Source organism: Micromesistius poutassou, assembly GCF_964030765.1.
Source record: "Micromesistius poutassou genome assembly, chromosome: 19".
Taxonomy (NCBI): domain Eukaryota; kingdom Metazoa; phylum Chordata; class Actinopteri; order Gadiformes; family Gadidae; genus Micromesistius; species Micromesistius poutassou.
The window spans coordinates 11,162,413-11,178,779 of NC_140289.1; the positions used below are offsets into that span (position 1 = coordinate 11,162,413).

Sequence of the window (16,367 nt, forward strand, 5' to 3'; positions counted from 1 at the left end):
TTGCTGATTCAGTTCCTACCTAGGGCTTTTTGAAATGTGTCTTTGTCTGCCTGGTGGTTTGGGAGATGAGTTCCAGGTTTCGTTTCATTACTGACAGAATGAAGGGTTAGCTCATGGCTACTCATCTGTAGTTGTGTGGAAAAATTGGATCAAACCAAGAACCTTTCAGCCAGAAGCCGAAGATCCAAGCCTAGACCATCGTGCAACTGCTGCTAGGGAAACACACACACACACACACACACACACACAACACACACACACACACACACACAAGGCCCATGTCCAGGTATTCAACCCGACGACCCTCTGATTTGCACGAAGCTACTTCAGAAGTTTCCATCCTCCTTCTCTTCTATTGGGGTCACGTCCGTGGGAAGTAGCAGATAGATCCATCTCAGCTAAACGACTTTATTCCAAAAGGTGCAGCCTGTAATGACACACGGCTGGGCGTCTCCCCCAAATGACCTCCGCCTAAGACCGGGATCAACGCATTCAAGTGTTCAATGTATATCTTATGAGCAACAGAGGGGATCTGACAGGCCAAGTGATCAAAGCCAAGGTGTTTGCATACGCACAGCGTGGACAAGGGGGGGGGTGTGTGTGACTGTGTGTGTGCGTGTGTCTGCGTGCGTGCACGTGTGTGCGTGCGCCGGTGGCCGTTAGATAAAATCCTCTCAAGGTGCTCTTAAATCCTCAATACGTAGGGGATATCAGACTGTAAATACAGCCACAACATCTTATATGATCAGGGGAAATGTAGGCATCATAAACAGACCTTGAAGGAGCAAGGACTGGATGGACTTTAATAAATGTGGAAGAAATGATATTGGTCTTATCGTTCGCATTGAAACTGCACTGATTTCTATACAAGTTATCTATCCTCTCCACCCAGCTTTACTGACAAACACGTCTCTATAAAGACTGCATTGATCGCTCCTCTAGTTTGACCCTCGATGGGCGTACCGTGCTCTCAGTCACGGTTGTTGTCAGGATCTTAAAGGGACAGACTGGCTATGCGCTCCTCCACTCCACTCGTTCTCTAGAAAACCTATGCGTTCCCTGGATGTGTTTTGAAGGCTGTATCTCGTGTGTGTCTTGTTACTCTTCCCACTGGTCAAGCTCTTATGCATCATCTACTCACTGCTTGTCTAGAGAGTCGACCGGAACTTTTCCAACAATAAACATGTGGGAAACCGGGGGATGAGAAAGCCACGCTCGTTCCCCGGCTGTGGTGGATCAATGTGCAGCAAAGTAAAAACACCCGTGGGTATGTTTCCGCATGGCTGCCCCAACAGCTCTTAATAGTAGCCCTTTGCGTGAGCGTGCGTGTGAGCGTGCGCGGCAGATGAATGGCGTGTCTGGGACTGGGCGGGCCAAGGACCCGTTCTCCAATAGATCACGGCTGCAGAGAGGGACGGGCCGCTGTCAGGCCCGGTCTAGGGGGGGTGAGGACGGATCTGCTCTGATCTGCTGTGGAGCGGACAGCGCACACACCTCGACAAGCATGGGTAATGACACAACAACACAAACACACAAACACAGCCCGACAGGCAGGGTTTAGGACACAATAACACAACATCAACACACAAACACACAGCCAACGCACAAACACACCCCGACAGGCAGGGTTAAGGACACAATAACACAACACCAACACACACACACACACACACACAACAAATACACATGCCCAACACACAAACACACCCTGACAGGCCGGGTTTAGGACACAATAACACAACATCAACACACAAACATATCCCGCCACTCCCCCAGCACAGGGACCCACAGCAACGCACAGCAATAAATCAAGAAACAGAGCAGTGTCAAGACAGAGAGACAGAGACACACACACACACACACACACACACAATGCCGTGTCAAGAGACAAACACATACACACATACACACACACACAACACACACATAGCACGTCCTCGCTGCTCCAGTCCAGACAGGCAGGATGGGGTTAGAGAGAGACAGAGACAGACGCAGAGACAGAGACATTGTTATTAATGCACCAATACACCTCAGCAAATACCTTGTTTGTGAAAGCTTACGGGATACTTCTGGGTCAGTGGACACACACATGGATATTCACAACAAGTAATCTCATTATTTCTGCTCAGATCGTGCAAGCTAAAAAAGGATGTAGAACAACCGTCTGTATATTTATCACGGGTCTAATGTACTCATAACACAACATATTCCAGTGGTTTAGATAGAAAGCTGATGCGATTGTAAATATCAACTTTAATACAGGCTCGAGGCCCACAAGGCAAGCATTACTTTTTTATATTAATGAGAGCAGATGATTGGATGTTCTGTAAGACATGAGCTGGAGGACAGCATCAGTCTGAGCCTGGACTACAAGTCCAAGTCCAAGCATTGGACCTACTGAGCCTCATGTACTCCCTCTACGACCAATCAAGCCTTTCTAAAGGCTCAACACACTCCAGACCTCCCCAGACCACCCCCTCTCCACCCAAAACACCACAATCTTCCACCTCAACCACCACCTTTTCAACCAAACTACCACCACCACTCCACTTCGACCACCACCACTCCACCCAGACCCCCACCCCGATGACCACCACCCCCCTCTCCAGCAAGTCCACCACCCTACACCCAGACCATTATATATTAAACACACATAGTTCTCAATAGGTCCTTACGCTAGTATCAGTGCAAGGATGGAGAAAGAGAAAGACAAACACACATACACATATAACACACATAGCACGTCGTCACTGCTCCAGTCCAGACAGACATGGGGAGCGAGAGAGAGACAGAGAGAGAGAGACAGAGACAGAGACAGAGAGCAAAATAGACAGAAAGAGACAGAGACAGACAGAGACAGATACATCATTATTAATGCACCAATACACCTCAGCAAATTCCTTGTTTGTGGAGGCTTACTTGGCAATGCAACTCTTTCTGACTGAGTTAGACAACGGCGGATAGGGGGAAAGGGATCTCAGGGAGAGAGAGATGGAGGGGGAGAGGCAGAGAGGGAGGGAGAGAGAGATGGAGGGGGAGAGGCAGAGAGGGAGGGAGAGAGAGATGGAGGGGGAGAGGCAGAGAGGGAGAGAGAGATGGAGGGGGAGAGGCAGAGAGGGAGAGAGAGATGGAGGGGGAGAGGCAGAGAGGGAGAGAGGCAGAAAGGGAGAGAGAGAATCAGAGAGAGGAGAACATCTCCATTCCGTTGACAGTTTGATGGTGGCGGCTTGTTTTCCCCCCGTCTTCAACATGACGGGAAATCGTCCGGTAATCGTTGTGTGAACAGGTCTCTCATCTCCTCGCATATAAATACAATTGTACTTTTTACATTCTGGGGGGCCAGTACAGCTTTCCTCTCCTGGAGTACTGGCAGGCCATTGCCATGACGATGAACCGGGATGATTTGAAATCCATCAGGTGTTTATCGATTTTGCAAATCACATGACCTTAATTCAGGTGCAGAGTGGAAGCAGTCGATATGCTGACACACCACGGAGCCGACAGCCGGGGTGAGCGGTTCAGGAAATGAAGAACTTTGAAACGGAAATGGATTTGATGCACTCTCCGTGTTCAGGGGTGTGCACACGGTAGACACACACACAGTGTGTATGTGGGCTCAGAAAGCGCACTTGATATCCAGGATCATAGCCTACAGATTGGGAATACACCCGGGCCGGGCCAGACGTTCTAGATGAAATCCTCCCTGATCTCTCTCTCCATCTCCCCCTCTTCCCGCCTGTCTTCATCCATCTCTATTTCTGCCTCTCTCCCAGAACTTTCCCTCTCCCTAGTTCTGCCTTTCATACCTTCATCTCTATTTCTGGCTCTCCCTCTCCACCTCTATTTAGGTCTCTCTCTCCCTCTAGTTCTATTTCTGTCTCCATCCCTCCTTCTGCTCTCTCTATCCCAGAATCAGAGAGTTCTGTCGCCAAGTAAGCATTCAAACACAAACAATATGCTGGGGTGTATAGGTGCAGAAATAAAGATCTCCCTCTTTCTCTCACTTGCCCTTGCTCCCTCCCTCTCAGTACCTCTCTCTCTTCCTCGCTCTCCCTCTGTCCCCTTTCTCTCTCATTCCCTCCCTACCTCTCCCTCTCTATCTCTCTCTACCTCCCTCCCACCCTCCCTTTCTCTCTCTGTTCCTTGCTCTCTCTCTCCCCCACTCTCTAATCGCTCTCCTTTTCCCTTCCCCCCCCCCCTTCCAGTCCATAGGGAAGGGGGGGCGGACGGGGGGGGGGGGGGGGGGGGGCACACACAGAGGGTCAATCTACAGAAGTTCACCTTCGCCAACAGCCGTCTCCTCCACTGCTCCTCATTAAAAAGAAAATAGCCTGGATCTTACATATCTCTCTCCCATCTCCCAGCGGACCCCTGGTGTGCACAAGCAGCTTTCAGGTTTTAGTTTCCATCAGTTTTTCAAACCGTTTTTCCATCTAAAATCCATCTGACGACATTTCTTTATATATAAACACAGACACACACACACGTGCACACACACAGACGCACACACGATAAAAGAGAGGTGGCATTTTCTTGAAGTACTTGGCAGTTTATAAAGTGAACAAAACGTCACTATTAAATCCGTTTAAAAATGGATTTGAGGCAGCTGTCAAATTAGGTAAAAGCTAAAAATGACAAGACGCATGGCAAGAACATAAATAGGACCCGGGACTGGAAGTGGAAGATGAGACCGAGCAGCTCTTTGTTGTTGTGACAGAAACTGGTAGCGTCCAAAGTGGAAGAATCTCAGCTGACGTAGGTTGTGTAGTTAGTTCATGTTGACCCTGCAGGCTACAGCGCCGTTACGATGGTCTCTCAGGAGGTTTCTGTACACAAAACCCTGAACTCCGCCCCAGCTAATAAGGGTCAGTTCTGCCCACCCTCAGGCCAGGCCGTGAATATTTTACACACAGGACACATCTGGGTCTGTTTACCAACACATGGATGTTCACAACAAGTAATCTCATTATTTCTGCTCAGATCGTTCAAGCTAAATAGGACGAAGAACAACCGTCGGTATGTTTATCATGGGTCTAACGTAGCAGGCTATTCCAGTGGTTTACGCTGGAAGATGTGATTGTTAATGAGAGCAGATGATTGGATGTTCTGTAAGACGTGAGCTGGAGGACAGCATCAGTCTGAGCTTGAACTTCTAAGAGCCTTCTCTTAGTATTTCCAGGCAGAAACCCAGCACCGGCGCTCCGCACACGCAGAACACGCACTGCGCGTAGGGCACCAAGTGTCTGGGGGGGCACCAAAAAAATCTGTCTCGTAAAAAATCATCATCATAATAATAATCATAATAACGCGATATATTTAAAATGAACATGTGTAAAATGTGTTAATAGCAATACAAAAGTAACATTTGCTCGAGAAAAAGATGCGTCTCCTGTGCGGCCCTCTCTCTCTCCCCTTGGTGCCCCCCTCCCCCACATCCCAGTGGTATGTTCGATTAGATCATTCTCAAGTTTGGCAGACACCTGTGTTTGGACATGGCCTCGAAAAGGCATCAAGAGTCGGGGGCGGATAAGAGAAAAAAGAAGAGACAGCGAGATGATGCACGCACGTCGATGGCAGGTAAGACAATGTTTTAAATAAAAATGGCTAATTCTGTAATTTAGTCCTTGTATGAATGTCTATGCTCATGACAGGTAATGTTAACGTTACCGTTAACGTCAACAAACTAACGTTAGCTTAGCTCCTATATTATTTTAGCCATAAGAAGTCGTCAGCCAAGTATTAGCCACGTTTACTTATATAGGCCTATGTCTACTGGTCTACTTTCAGGACGTTTATTTGGCGTTTGTTATGTAGCCTACGTTATGACGTTATGCATGTGTACTGTGAACCAACGAGTATGCAATTGTGTACTGTAGTGGAAAAAGTAATGCTACAGATGATACTTTAAAGTAATGAGTTGATGAATGGAGAATGGCTCCTGGTAACATGAATTCTGAGAAACCTTGCATCTGCAGGGCAACATCTGCAGGTGAAACTACAATTTGAAAGAAAATAAAGAAATCTTAGTTATGTAGATCCCCTCCCTTCACATTCAGTTTTCAAATTATGTCGATTTTTTTTAGATTGTGAGCCATCAATCATTGTCTTAAAGGTAAAATAGTTTTAAATGTTGTCATGCATCAGTGATTTACACATTGGCTTACATAAACCTGTAATTAATATGTAATATTGTTTTTGAATCGAGGTGCAAAACTGTATTTCAGTGTACAATCCCTGTGTATTTTTTCTTGTATTTCTGAATGCAGGGTCAATGCTTAGATATGTGCAAGGAGTTCCTCAAGACCAGGAGGAAGATTTAGATGATCAACCATCCACCAGCAGTTCAAGCACACATCATCAACCACCAATCTCTGCAGACTCTGCAACAGCACCCAGCCCTGACCAACAACCATCAACTACTAGTTCAGGACTTATGTTAATGTTTGGTGCTATTGTTAATGCAAAATTAGTGTAGTCTTTTATCAAGATTTTAATTTCTCTTTATTTGCACATTACATTTTGCAAAACTGTTGAGTAGTTATTTTGGAAATAAAGAGAAACGTACTGACAATTACTGAATTGATGTTTGATTGATGATTTTCGGGGGGGCACCACAATGCATTTGTGCTTAGGGCACCCAAATGGCTAGCGCCGGCCCTGCAGAAACCTCTGTAAGAAACCACCAAGTCTGGGTTTCGGAGGCTAAATACCAAAGCATTGGACCTTTTGTAGCGCTTCCTCAAAGCCTACTGAGCCTCATGTACTCCCTCTACGACCAATCAAGCCTTTCTAAAGGCTCAACAGACACTCCATACCTCCCCCAGATAGCCACTCTCTCCAGAAACACCAATCGTGGCCACTCCCTCCACTCAGACCAACGCCATCTTCTACCTCAACCTCCAACCCGGCCACCACCTCTCCACCCAAAACACCACCACCACCACTCCACTTCGACCACAACCTCTCCACCACCCCGATGACCACCTCTCCAACCCATCCCCAACCCACTCCACCACCACCTCCAGCAAGTCCACCACCCTCTACGCCCAGACCACTATGTAACACAAACAGCTAGTTCTAAAAAGGTCCTCACTATAGTATTATCAGAGCAAGGAGAGAGAGAGAGAGAGAGAGAGAGAGAATAGACGTGTATTGACCCAGTAGCATATTGTACCCCATGGTAGCCTACTGATACCACAACCTAGGATGATTGACTATATACCGGTATGTTCGATCACTTGGGTACCCCTGGAGCAATATAGAAAAGTAATCAATTTGTTTGGTCACGTCCGTAATCCGTATGCTGTTATTTACGTTAGGTGACGTTGTGCAGAAGGCCGCAACAATAGATCCTGGGCGACTACTGCCATCTACTGGAAACGTACTGTCAAATCTGCCAAATAAGTAGAGGACTGTAAGAGCTAAAAGTATATCAAACATGAATACACACAGAATTTAGAGTTAAGTTTTTTTTGTGCAGAGCAAATGGTTCATATTGCGTTGAATGTTAGACTGGACAAAACGCTCAGCCACATTACACGTGTTTCAAAATCGTTAATGCAGACATTACCTGCATTACGATACGGAAGCGTAATGCAGTCACCTGAGAAAATAAATCTACTCTTGTTTTTCTGAATCAAGGATATAATTATCTGAGAAAAGTGAATGCGTAAAAATAATTCTGCCCTGCTGTTCTGAATTAATAAGATCTTTCAAAATTGTCCGAGAACCTCACCTGCGTGGAGTAGGCATACTGATGATCAGCCTAACCCTGCAAAGGGGATTTCTAGTCCGGGGTCGATCTAAGCTATCTAAGGAAAAAGTAAAAGTAAAATCTAAAAATGTAAAATTATGTAATCGAACTGTTCGCCTGACCACATGCATTTCAGATGCATCTTACATCCGTCAAGATACATCGGTTCAACATGATGGGCTTTCCGTCTGAACAACCCCAAAGTCCTGCGGTGCACAAAGTGGACAAACTAATTACAATACCATCACTACATTACTGTAGGACACGAGTATCTCCCAACGTCTCAAACTTAAACCAAAATATAACTGGATTCTTTATTTAAAAAAAACGATTGCGTTATTAAGTTCTGAGTTATTTTTCTCCATGAAAATGTTTCTCAGACTCCTGAGATAATTATGTCGTTAATTCAGAAAAACAATAGCAGAAATAATTTCTTAAAGGCGACATATTATACCACCGGCCATTACAAGCCGTTTTGAAAATGTGCCGCTTCTGACATCACAGGTGGGCGTGTCCACCTAGATGTATGACGGATAGATGAGCAACGTTTGCTACAGTCCACTGGGTAGACTGATCTATCCAGTACACATAGGTGGTCAAAACGGCTTGTAATGGCTACTCACACTCACTACTCACACCTGGTATAATATTTTCCCTTTAAGTGAATGCATATACGCTTCCGTAGAGAGGCGTGTAGTTGGCCTATTTTAATTCAATGCTGATCGAAACACCTGCCCGGGTGAACATGGTCTTGTTTGTGCCACCAGATGGTGCTGTTGTCTTCCAAAGTCCGCCTTACCCGGAAGTCGCGCTTGAAGTCACATGACCGCACGCCACAGAGCAGAGAGCTTGTTGTTCAACAATGGATGTGAAATAATTCAAATCAAACATAGGATTCACTAGATTTGTTCCATTTACTGTGTCAACGAAGGTAAAGTAAACCTCGGGATCATACATTAAAAGGCGCAATGTTGGCTGTATAATAAGCGTGGTTCGGTAGGTTATGTTGTGAATGCAGATGGTAATGAGTCTACCTGGCCGACCTGTTTTCTAGTCTAGCTGAGTAACTTACTTAACCGAACTAAACGTATGAGTACATATTTTAAAAGCCAAAGCTTTCAGCCTTCTTTGTCCTATTATATGATCTGTTGAAATTCTAAAGGCATAGCCTACTGTCTGTCTGTTACCTATTTAATGGTAAATATTCAAGGCCTAAAACATTCGCTGCCTCTAGATATGTTGAAAAATAAATGATTGACGTTGATGTTTGATCTTCAATAATCCATCTTGAAATTTGCATGCATTATGTATTGTATCAGTCGGGTTTTTTAAACTACTGCATGAAGCAAGAGGAAAATCAGGTGGAAAATAAACGAATCTAATTGTAATTTGCTTGTCTTCCAGGGAAGATTATGGAGAATGATGAATTTTCGCCAGAGAATGGGTTGGATAGGCGTTGGCCTGTACCTGCTTGCCAGCATGTTGGCCGTCTACTATGTGTTTGAGATGAACCATTTCTCCCTGGAGCACGTGGAGAGGCTGGAACAGAAGAGGAGTGTGGCCACCTCCTCTTCCTCAGCACCCCTATCCTCCTCTTCCTCCTGGAGCCAGAGTCTCAAGACCCATCTCCTCCTCCTGCCCCTCTGGGTGTGGGCCACCATCTTCCTCATCCCCTACCTACAGGTCTTCCTGTTCCTCTACTCCTGCACTAGGGCCGACCCCAAGACTATTGGCTACTGCATTCTGCCCATCTGCCTGGCCGTGCTCTGTAACCGCCACCAGACTTTTGCCAAGGCATCCAATCAGATCAGCCGCCTGCAGTTGATTGACACCTGAGGTGGCCAATTAGAGTGTGTGTGTGTGTGTGTGTGTGTGTGTGTAGACAGAATCTAAACAGTGGGGGTGCAGTCTATCACCATTAAGCCACCTCGGCGGGGGGTAGATACTTCTTTTTATGTCCTTCGATGTTCGATTTCTTACACTGTATAATTATTGAATGGAAATATGAGTATGTTGTCCTGTTGGTATGACAAATAAAGCACATGTTCTGTACTGTTGACATCTGACACTAGTGTTTTAATACAGATGATGGATTATGTATGACTACACACACATGTAGTGTTCAGACTTAAATTAGCACCTCTTTCAGTCTCCATGTACGTTACACTTGAGCATCAACATGTCATACTAACCTCAACACTGTTGATCTTCTGTACAGGAAATATTACCGTTAAGATATAACATGTCAACACTTGCATAACGTGACTATACAGCCTATTCAGTCACTGCCTCAATTATACAAATATGCCCTCTAATATGTATCAATCTTTGCCTTAATGTCTTAATCAAATTATAGTCCATGGTTCATTTGAAGACACTAGAGTCTAAATATGTTTTTATTCTGGTTAACATCGGGAGAAAGTGTGGATGGTGTAAACATAAAATGTGCGAAATTGATTGATTATGCCGATGACATTCAATCAAACAAGTAGCTAGATGAGTTCAAACAATACAACCATTTTAAACAAATCAAATATACATGTAAGGCTATCAGTAATAAGTACAGTAGACTGTATGGTAAAAGTAAAACAAGTTCCTCAAAGGCACATTTAATAAAACAAACCATTGGAAATATGTGATCCAAGATCAAAGGGCCATCACTTTTTTACAGTTTTGGATTTCTTTGCAGGAGGTTCTGGAACTTGCGCCGCCTCCATCTCTTCATCGCTGTCATCGTCATCTTCATCTGCGGTAAAAAATAATAATAATAATAATAATAATAATATGTCACGTAGACCATTGCACTTACATACGTTATGGTTTTACCGTTTTCATACTCGTTTACGTGATTATTAGGCAAACGCAATATGATTTAGAGAAATAACAAACAAACAAATATTCAGAAAAATAAAACATCCTCACCACCAGATCCAAGCTCCTCTTTGTCACCGGTTACGGACCCCTTTTCTTGCACAGTAAGTTCTGTGAGAAGGTCTGACACTTGTTCCCTTAATGTCTTGATCCCCACGATCATAGAGGTGAGGTTACCTTCTATGTGTACGTCTATGTTCTTCTTCACCCCGTCCCTGTACCTCAGCTCCCCTCGCAGCGTCACACCGTGCGGCGCCATGTTTTGAACACTGGACGAACTGCTTCCGCTTTGTACATTTACTTTTGTCTTTTTACCTTTCCTTTTTTTTATATTGACGCGATGTGACGACAAAAATAACCAAGCCCACAATGGATTTATACATATCTGTTAATAAGTATATTTATACACATTCGTTTATTTACAAGCTGTATTATTAATATTGTTTGTGTTTTAAATTGTAGGTACGTGGAAATGAATATCAAGTATCGTAACATATTATTTATTATATACAATTATGTCTATTTATTATATATAGTATAACGATAACTGTTCCAAGGAAATGTCACACACCTTTTTGTAACGTTCAGGATTGGTCGCTGTCTGTTGTTTTCATGTCAGTTCACGTCACTTTCTCGTACGTTTCCCGCGAAATACGTGCCCCGGAAGTAGTTGGGAAGTTGTCCAGAGACGCCACAACAACCAGTAGATAACTGGACAGAAATAGCTAATATTTAGGCTAAATCCACACGAAATCAGCCCGTCTGTAAATCCGATTTGTATCAATTTGATAGAGGAGTGTAGATCGGTGTAAATCCATAAAGATGGCGGCCAACGAGGAAGAGGAAACCACCGTTTCTCTTGTGGATGTTCTGGAGGAGGATGAGGAGTTGGAGAACGAAGCTTCTGCTGTTCTGGCTGGCAGCGACTCGGACCTGTGCTCGTTTCCTCAGGTGCGGTGATATCATCAGGTTGCTGTGTTCTCCACGTAGTTCTACTGGATACAATCCCTAAGATCTAAGTAATACTAGCCTTGTACAGCTTGGATGGTTTTCTAGACTCAACAAATCTATTTTTTCATACACTATGTTTACACCAGGGTGTGTCTGTGTCTGTGTCTGTGTGCGTGTTTAACAGTGTTTGTGTGACCTTCCCAGGGCTATGTGAAGCGGCAGGCCCTGTACGCCTGCAACACCTGCACACCAAAGGGTGGAGAGGCAGCAGGTGTGTGTCTTGCCTGCTCTTATAAATGTCATGAAGGGCACGACTTGTTTGAACTCTACACCAAAAGGTAGGTCTATGCCACCCCGCTGGTCTGCTGGTGCTGTAGATATAATTCCATATGTAACGAATGTGAACATTACAAATGGTTTGGACTTCACAGAAACTTCCGCTGTGACTGTGGAAACAGCAAGTTCAAACAACAGTGCAAGTTGTACCCAGTAGGTCTTTTTCACTTATTCACAAATTATTATTCTCTTTTTCTAATTCTACTCTGCACTCTGTCCAGTTGTTGTTGTTGTTGTTGTTGTTGTTGTTTTAGAAACTAGGTCTTGCCGCACTTGAAAATGTTTGTAGTTACTCCAATGTTGATTGTATGCTTTCAAAGTATGTCGTGAGTTAGATAGAAAGCCATTAAGCTTCTTCTACCTGCTTTAATTTCAGGACAAGGAGCAGCTCAACAGTGAGAACAAATACAGCCATAACTTCTTTGGTCTCTACTGCACCTGCAACCGTCCCTACCCCGACCCAGATGACCAGGTACCTGCATGCTCCGTTGTCCCAATGTTTCTTACAGAGAAGCTTAAGATACAATGAGTTAACTGATTGATACAAAATAATGTATAACAACATGTCTTATTAAAAATAAGCTTGATGCCATGAAGTTATCTGCCTGCTATTGTAGATGGCGACTCTATCTTATGTTTATTGATTTGCGGAAATATGATCTATTATGTCTAATCTATTATTAGCAGGGATTATGGAGCAGGGAACCCCAAAGTCCACAGTCTACCTGTAGGCATCTTTGAGCAAGATTCCCCCTGACCCCTATCTGCTCCTTAATGATATATAAATATCCCTGTAATATCCTTTTGAAATATAAAAGATGTACTTTGTTTCCTGTTACAGGTGGAGGACGAGATGGTCCAGTGTATTCTGTGTGAGGACTGGCTTCACGGCAGAGTAAGGTTCCCCCTGGACTCTGCTATCCTCTGTGTGTCTGCCTGTCTTATCCACTAGTACTTACCTCGTTCATAGACGTTCTCCTCTCAACACAGAACAGCTGGAACGGGATGCTCCAGATTAGCATTAATGGCATGAGAGAGTGGGCAGGACTTATTTACTCTCCTTGTCTTTGTTGTTAAAATAACAGGAATTTCATTGCAGTGCTTCGGTATAACGCTACAGTTCCTGACCATCCCCCAGCCTTCGCTTGGTGTAATATTCCCTGATCCCTGTTCTCCCAGCACCTGGGCTGTGAGACCCCAGACAGTGTGGAGCTGCAGGAGATGGTCTGCGGGTCCTGTATGAACAAGAACACCTTCCTATGGACCTATGCGGCCACCGTAGCAAGTAACCAGAGCCCCTTAACACACAGTATCACCAAGTTTAGTTTACAAGTCAGATCACACCTTGTTTACCCTGCAGTCAGCAGTGTTTTTTAAATGAAGTTTGAATAGACTACTCTGTTACCTGAGGGAACTGCCTCCTCTTTTTCTGGCTGGTCACCGCCGTGCCTCTGTTTTGTGTGGCTGGTCAGCTCCTGGGGCCTCCAGTGGTCGACTAGAGGGAGAGGAGGAGCAGAAAGAGGAGCAGAAGGAGGTGAAGAGCGAGGAGTCGAAAAAGGAAGGGGAGCCGTCCACTAGCCGGGTGACCGGCGGCGACGAAGAGGAGGTGAGTAAGGAGACGATTGATAGGCTGCCTCAGGAGTAAGGAGACTGTTCATAGGCCGGCTCTGTTGTCTTTGACTGGCAATACTTTACCACTGGGTGTGTGATGTAGATCTGTCATTACAAGCCATTTCAAAATGTATCCACTCATGACATCACAAATGGGAGTGTCCGTCCTGATGTATGACGGCTATAATCAACAATCCTCAGTCACCTTTGTGGACTGCTGGGTGGCTTCATTGAGGATGTCATGAGTGGATAGAGTTTGAAATGGTCAGCACAGATCACCTTACCTTGACAACCTGCCGTTTGTGAACGAGCTGAGGTTTAAGTTGTTTTGCTTTTTTGTTTCCAGAAGACGCAGGTGAAGGTGGAGCGGTGCAAGCGGCGGTGTGAGGAGATGGAGGAGGCGTGCCGGCTGAAGGAGCTGGAGGGCTTGGGGGGTCCCCAGAGGGTGCAGAGGGGGTCCGTGTTCTGGCCCGCCACCTGGAGGTCCAAGCTCTGCTCCTGCGTCTCCTGCCAGGTGAGCAGGCCCAGGGGGTGGTACTATGTAGTGTTGGCAGCTGAATGTAGTGGTTGCTATTTGGTCGTTTACGCTTTCATACAAAAGTCACGTAAACTGAAGTCGGTTACATGCATGTCATTAAGGAGCAGGTAGGGGTTAGGGGATCTTGCTCAATAGGAGGCCTAAAGGTAGACTGCAGACTAGAAACTACCGGCTTGGAATCAAACACACTAACCACTAGACTCTCCTGCCTCCTGGTCGTTATACACTTAATCCTATTATATACTTCTGGACAATCACACTAATGACAAACGACCACAAACCTGCCCTGTCTTTCTGCTTCATCGTCTTGCACCACTTTTTGTTTCGCCAATCTTGGTAATTTTATGTTCTCAGCCTCGCTTTTATCCTCAATTTGGGTAAAGTCGATTAAATTCCATATAAATGTCTGCGTGTCAGTGTGGCCTTGAACGAATATGTTAATTGCTTCAAAACCATTTAAAAATAAAAGTGTTTCCCAATGAACTGGGATTAACGTTGTGTGTCCTCTGCTGCCCTCCGGTGGTGGGTGTGTAGAGGTGCTACGTTGCCTCCGGGGTGAGCTTCCTGCTGGACGAGAGCGACACGGTGCTGGCCTACGAGACCAAGGGCCAGCGCAGTGAGGAGGCACAGAGGGGTCACGACCCCCTCATGTCAGCCCTGGACAACCTCAACAGAGTCCAGCAGCTGGAGATCATACATGGTGTGTGTGTGTGTGTGTGTGTGTGTGTGTGTGTGTGTGTGTGTGTGTGTGTGTGTGTGTGTGTGTGTGTGTGTGTGTTGGGAAAAAAAAGTGCTACAAAATGGAAAATATATTAGAAACAAGACGGAATGCAATATACCAACATTACTAAATACTAAAATAATACACAGAAAAAATAATAATAAATAAACAAAAAAATAAACATCACACAGTAAGAAGCCTTTTTTGTGAAATTTAGACTGAAAAAGCGAATGGTTATAATGGTTATAGGCCTGATTTTACTGAGTACTGAATATTCAATATTCTCGTTGATAACATGATATGCATATCTAAGTCATATCTGGTCAGTTACAGATCCGCTATTGATGAACCCAACCCAACTGTTCTTTTATGTTTCAAGGATACAACGACATGAAGACGGAGTTGAAAGACTTCCTCCAAGGCTTTGCAGCCGAGGGAAAGGTGAGTTTGAGATCATTAATCGTTAATATGGCGTTAACCACAATCCTTCATTTTCTTAAGGTATAGCCTGAGATGAAGCCTGATGTCATGTGACCTCTCTGTTTCCTGTCAGGTGGTGACGCCCGACGACATCAGACGGTTCTTTGAACAGCAGCAGAGTCGGAAGAGGCGACGGGCGGACGGGCAGATGTTCTGATCTCAGATCAGTTCTGACAGCGCTGGTTTTTACCTGGACTGTAGTACTGTGCTCAAGTTCTATAGTACCGTAGGTCATGTGTAACAGTGCACCCTACATTAAAAGTCGGTAAATATAGAATATTGTATCTTTTTTTTTAGGGCTATCTCACAACTCTCAATCCCACAACATTTTGGCAATAGTGGTACATAGTACACTCTACCATTGTAGGAGGTAGATGATGTACAAGAGTACACCCTACCCTTACAATAGTACTATAGCACTGGTCTACTCGGTAGGCTTCAATATACCATAATACACCCTACCTTTAAACTAGGTAGATGTGGTAAATGCACTATTGTACACCCTACCTTTATACTAGGTGGTAAATGTACTATTGTACACCCTACCTTTATACTAGGTATATGTGGTAAATGTACTATTGAACCCTATCTTTATACTAGGTAGAACGTCTGCAGTGTTGTGTAAATACCGCTTGAATCATCAATTGTATTTTAAAAATGGTTGTTCATTGGCATATTGATAAGAACGTGTTTATTAAAGTGTCAACCCTGGTTTGCTGCCGTTTGAAGGAGAAGACGTGTTGTGGTCTCTGTGCTTTTACTGTGGTAACATTTTGCTGACCCTGGAGTCTAATGTAGAAGGTTTAGTCTAAGCCTAATCCTGCAGTCCTACTGTGTTATAGCAGAACTTCTGAGGGGAGATGGCTCAGAGCCTGGCCCGGAAACCAACAACTACAGGGGGAGGAGATATGCATTGTTTCCTGTTTCTGTAAGGAGATACTGTACTAATGAAAACAAATTTGTGCTAGTGGATGAAACCTACAGAAGGGGATTTAAATGTGTGTATTTCTGCAGTGGCCAGTCTACACTGTGTTGATTTGAAACTAACAGACACTACAGACACTTTTTTACTGTTTGCTTTTGCTGGCCGAGTGATTTAAGCTTTT

At 44.6% G+C, this 16,367-nt stretch overlaps 3 protein-coding genes across 3 annotated transcripts; 2 read left to right on the forward strand and 1 right to left on the reverse strand.

The window, feature by feature from the left end:
* The first annotated feature begins 8,573 nt into the window (after nt 1-8,573).
* Nucleotides 8,574-9,917, forward strand: tmem251 (transmembrane protein 251). The gene is made up of 2 exons (XM_084483924.1): nt 8,574-8,684; nt 9,158-9,917. Exon 2 carries the CDS (start codon nt 9,173-9,175, stop codon nt 9,587-9,589), a length of 417 nt encoding a protein of 138 aa, XP_084340050.1. The 5' UTR covers nt 8,574-8,684; nt 9,158-9,172; the 3' UTR covers nt 9,590-9,917.
* Nucleotides 9,918-10,331: 414 nt separating this feature from the next.
* LOC311363790 (uncharacterized protein) lies at nt 10,332-10,883 on the reverse strand (the record flags this gene model as incomplete). Its single annotated transcript, XM_084483764.1, has 2 exons — nt 10,332-10,499; nt 10,676-10,883. 2 exons carry the CDS (start codon nt 10,881-10,883, stop codon nt 10,411-10,413), a joined length of 297 nt encoding a protein of 98 aa, XP_084339890.1. The 3' UTR covers nt 10,332-10,410.
* A 436-nt stretch (nt 10,884-11,319) lies between these two features.
* On the forward strand, nt 11,320-15,967 carry ubr7 (ubiquitin protein ligase E3 component n-recognin 7). The gene is made up of 11 exons (XM_084483560.1): nt 11,320-11,575; nt 11,780-11,913; nt 12,007-12,064; nt 12,288-12,383; nt 12,753-12,806; nt 13,091-13,196; nt 13,384-13,517; nt 13,869-14,036; nt 14,595-14,760; nt 15,161-15,222; nt 15,335-15,967. Exons 1-11 carry the CDS (start codon nt 11,447-11,449, stop codon nt 15,416-15,418), a joined length of 1,191 nt encoding a protein of 396 aa, XP_084339686.1. The 5' UTR covers nt 11,320-11,446; the 3' UTR covers nt 15,419-15,967.
* Nucleotides 15,968-16,367: the final 400 nt, after the last annotated feature.

Coding starts and splice junctions, on each gene's coding strand:
- ubr7 (XM_084483560.1), top strand. CDS start 11,447: ATGGCGGCCAACGAGGAAGAGGAAACCACCGTTTCTCTTGTGGATGTT. Junction 12,065..12,287: donor AACAGTGCAAGTTGTACCCA/GTAGGTCTTTTT, acceptor CTTTAATTTCAG/GACAAGGAGCAGCTCAACAG. Junction 14,037..14,594: donor GCTCCTGCGTCTCCTGCCAG/GTGAGCAGGCCC, acceptor GTGGGTGTGTAG/AGGTGCTACGTTGCCTCCGG.
- tmem251 (XM_084483924.1), top strand. CDS start 9,173: ATGATGAATTTTCGCCAGAGAATGGGTTGGATAGGCGTTGGCCTGTAC.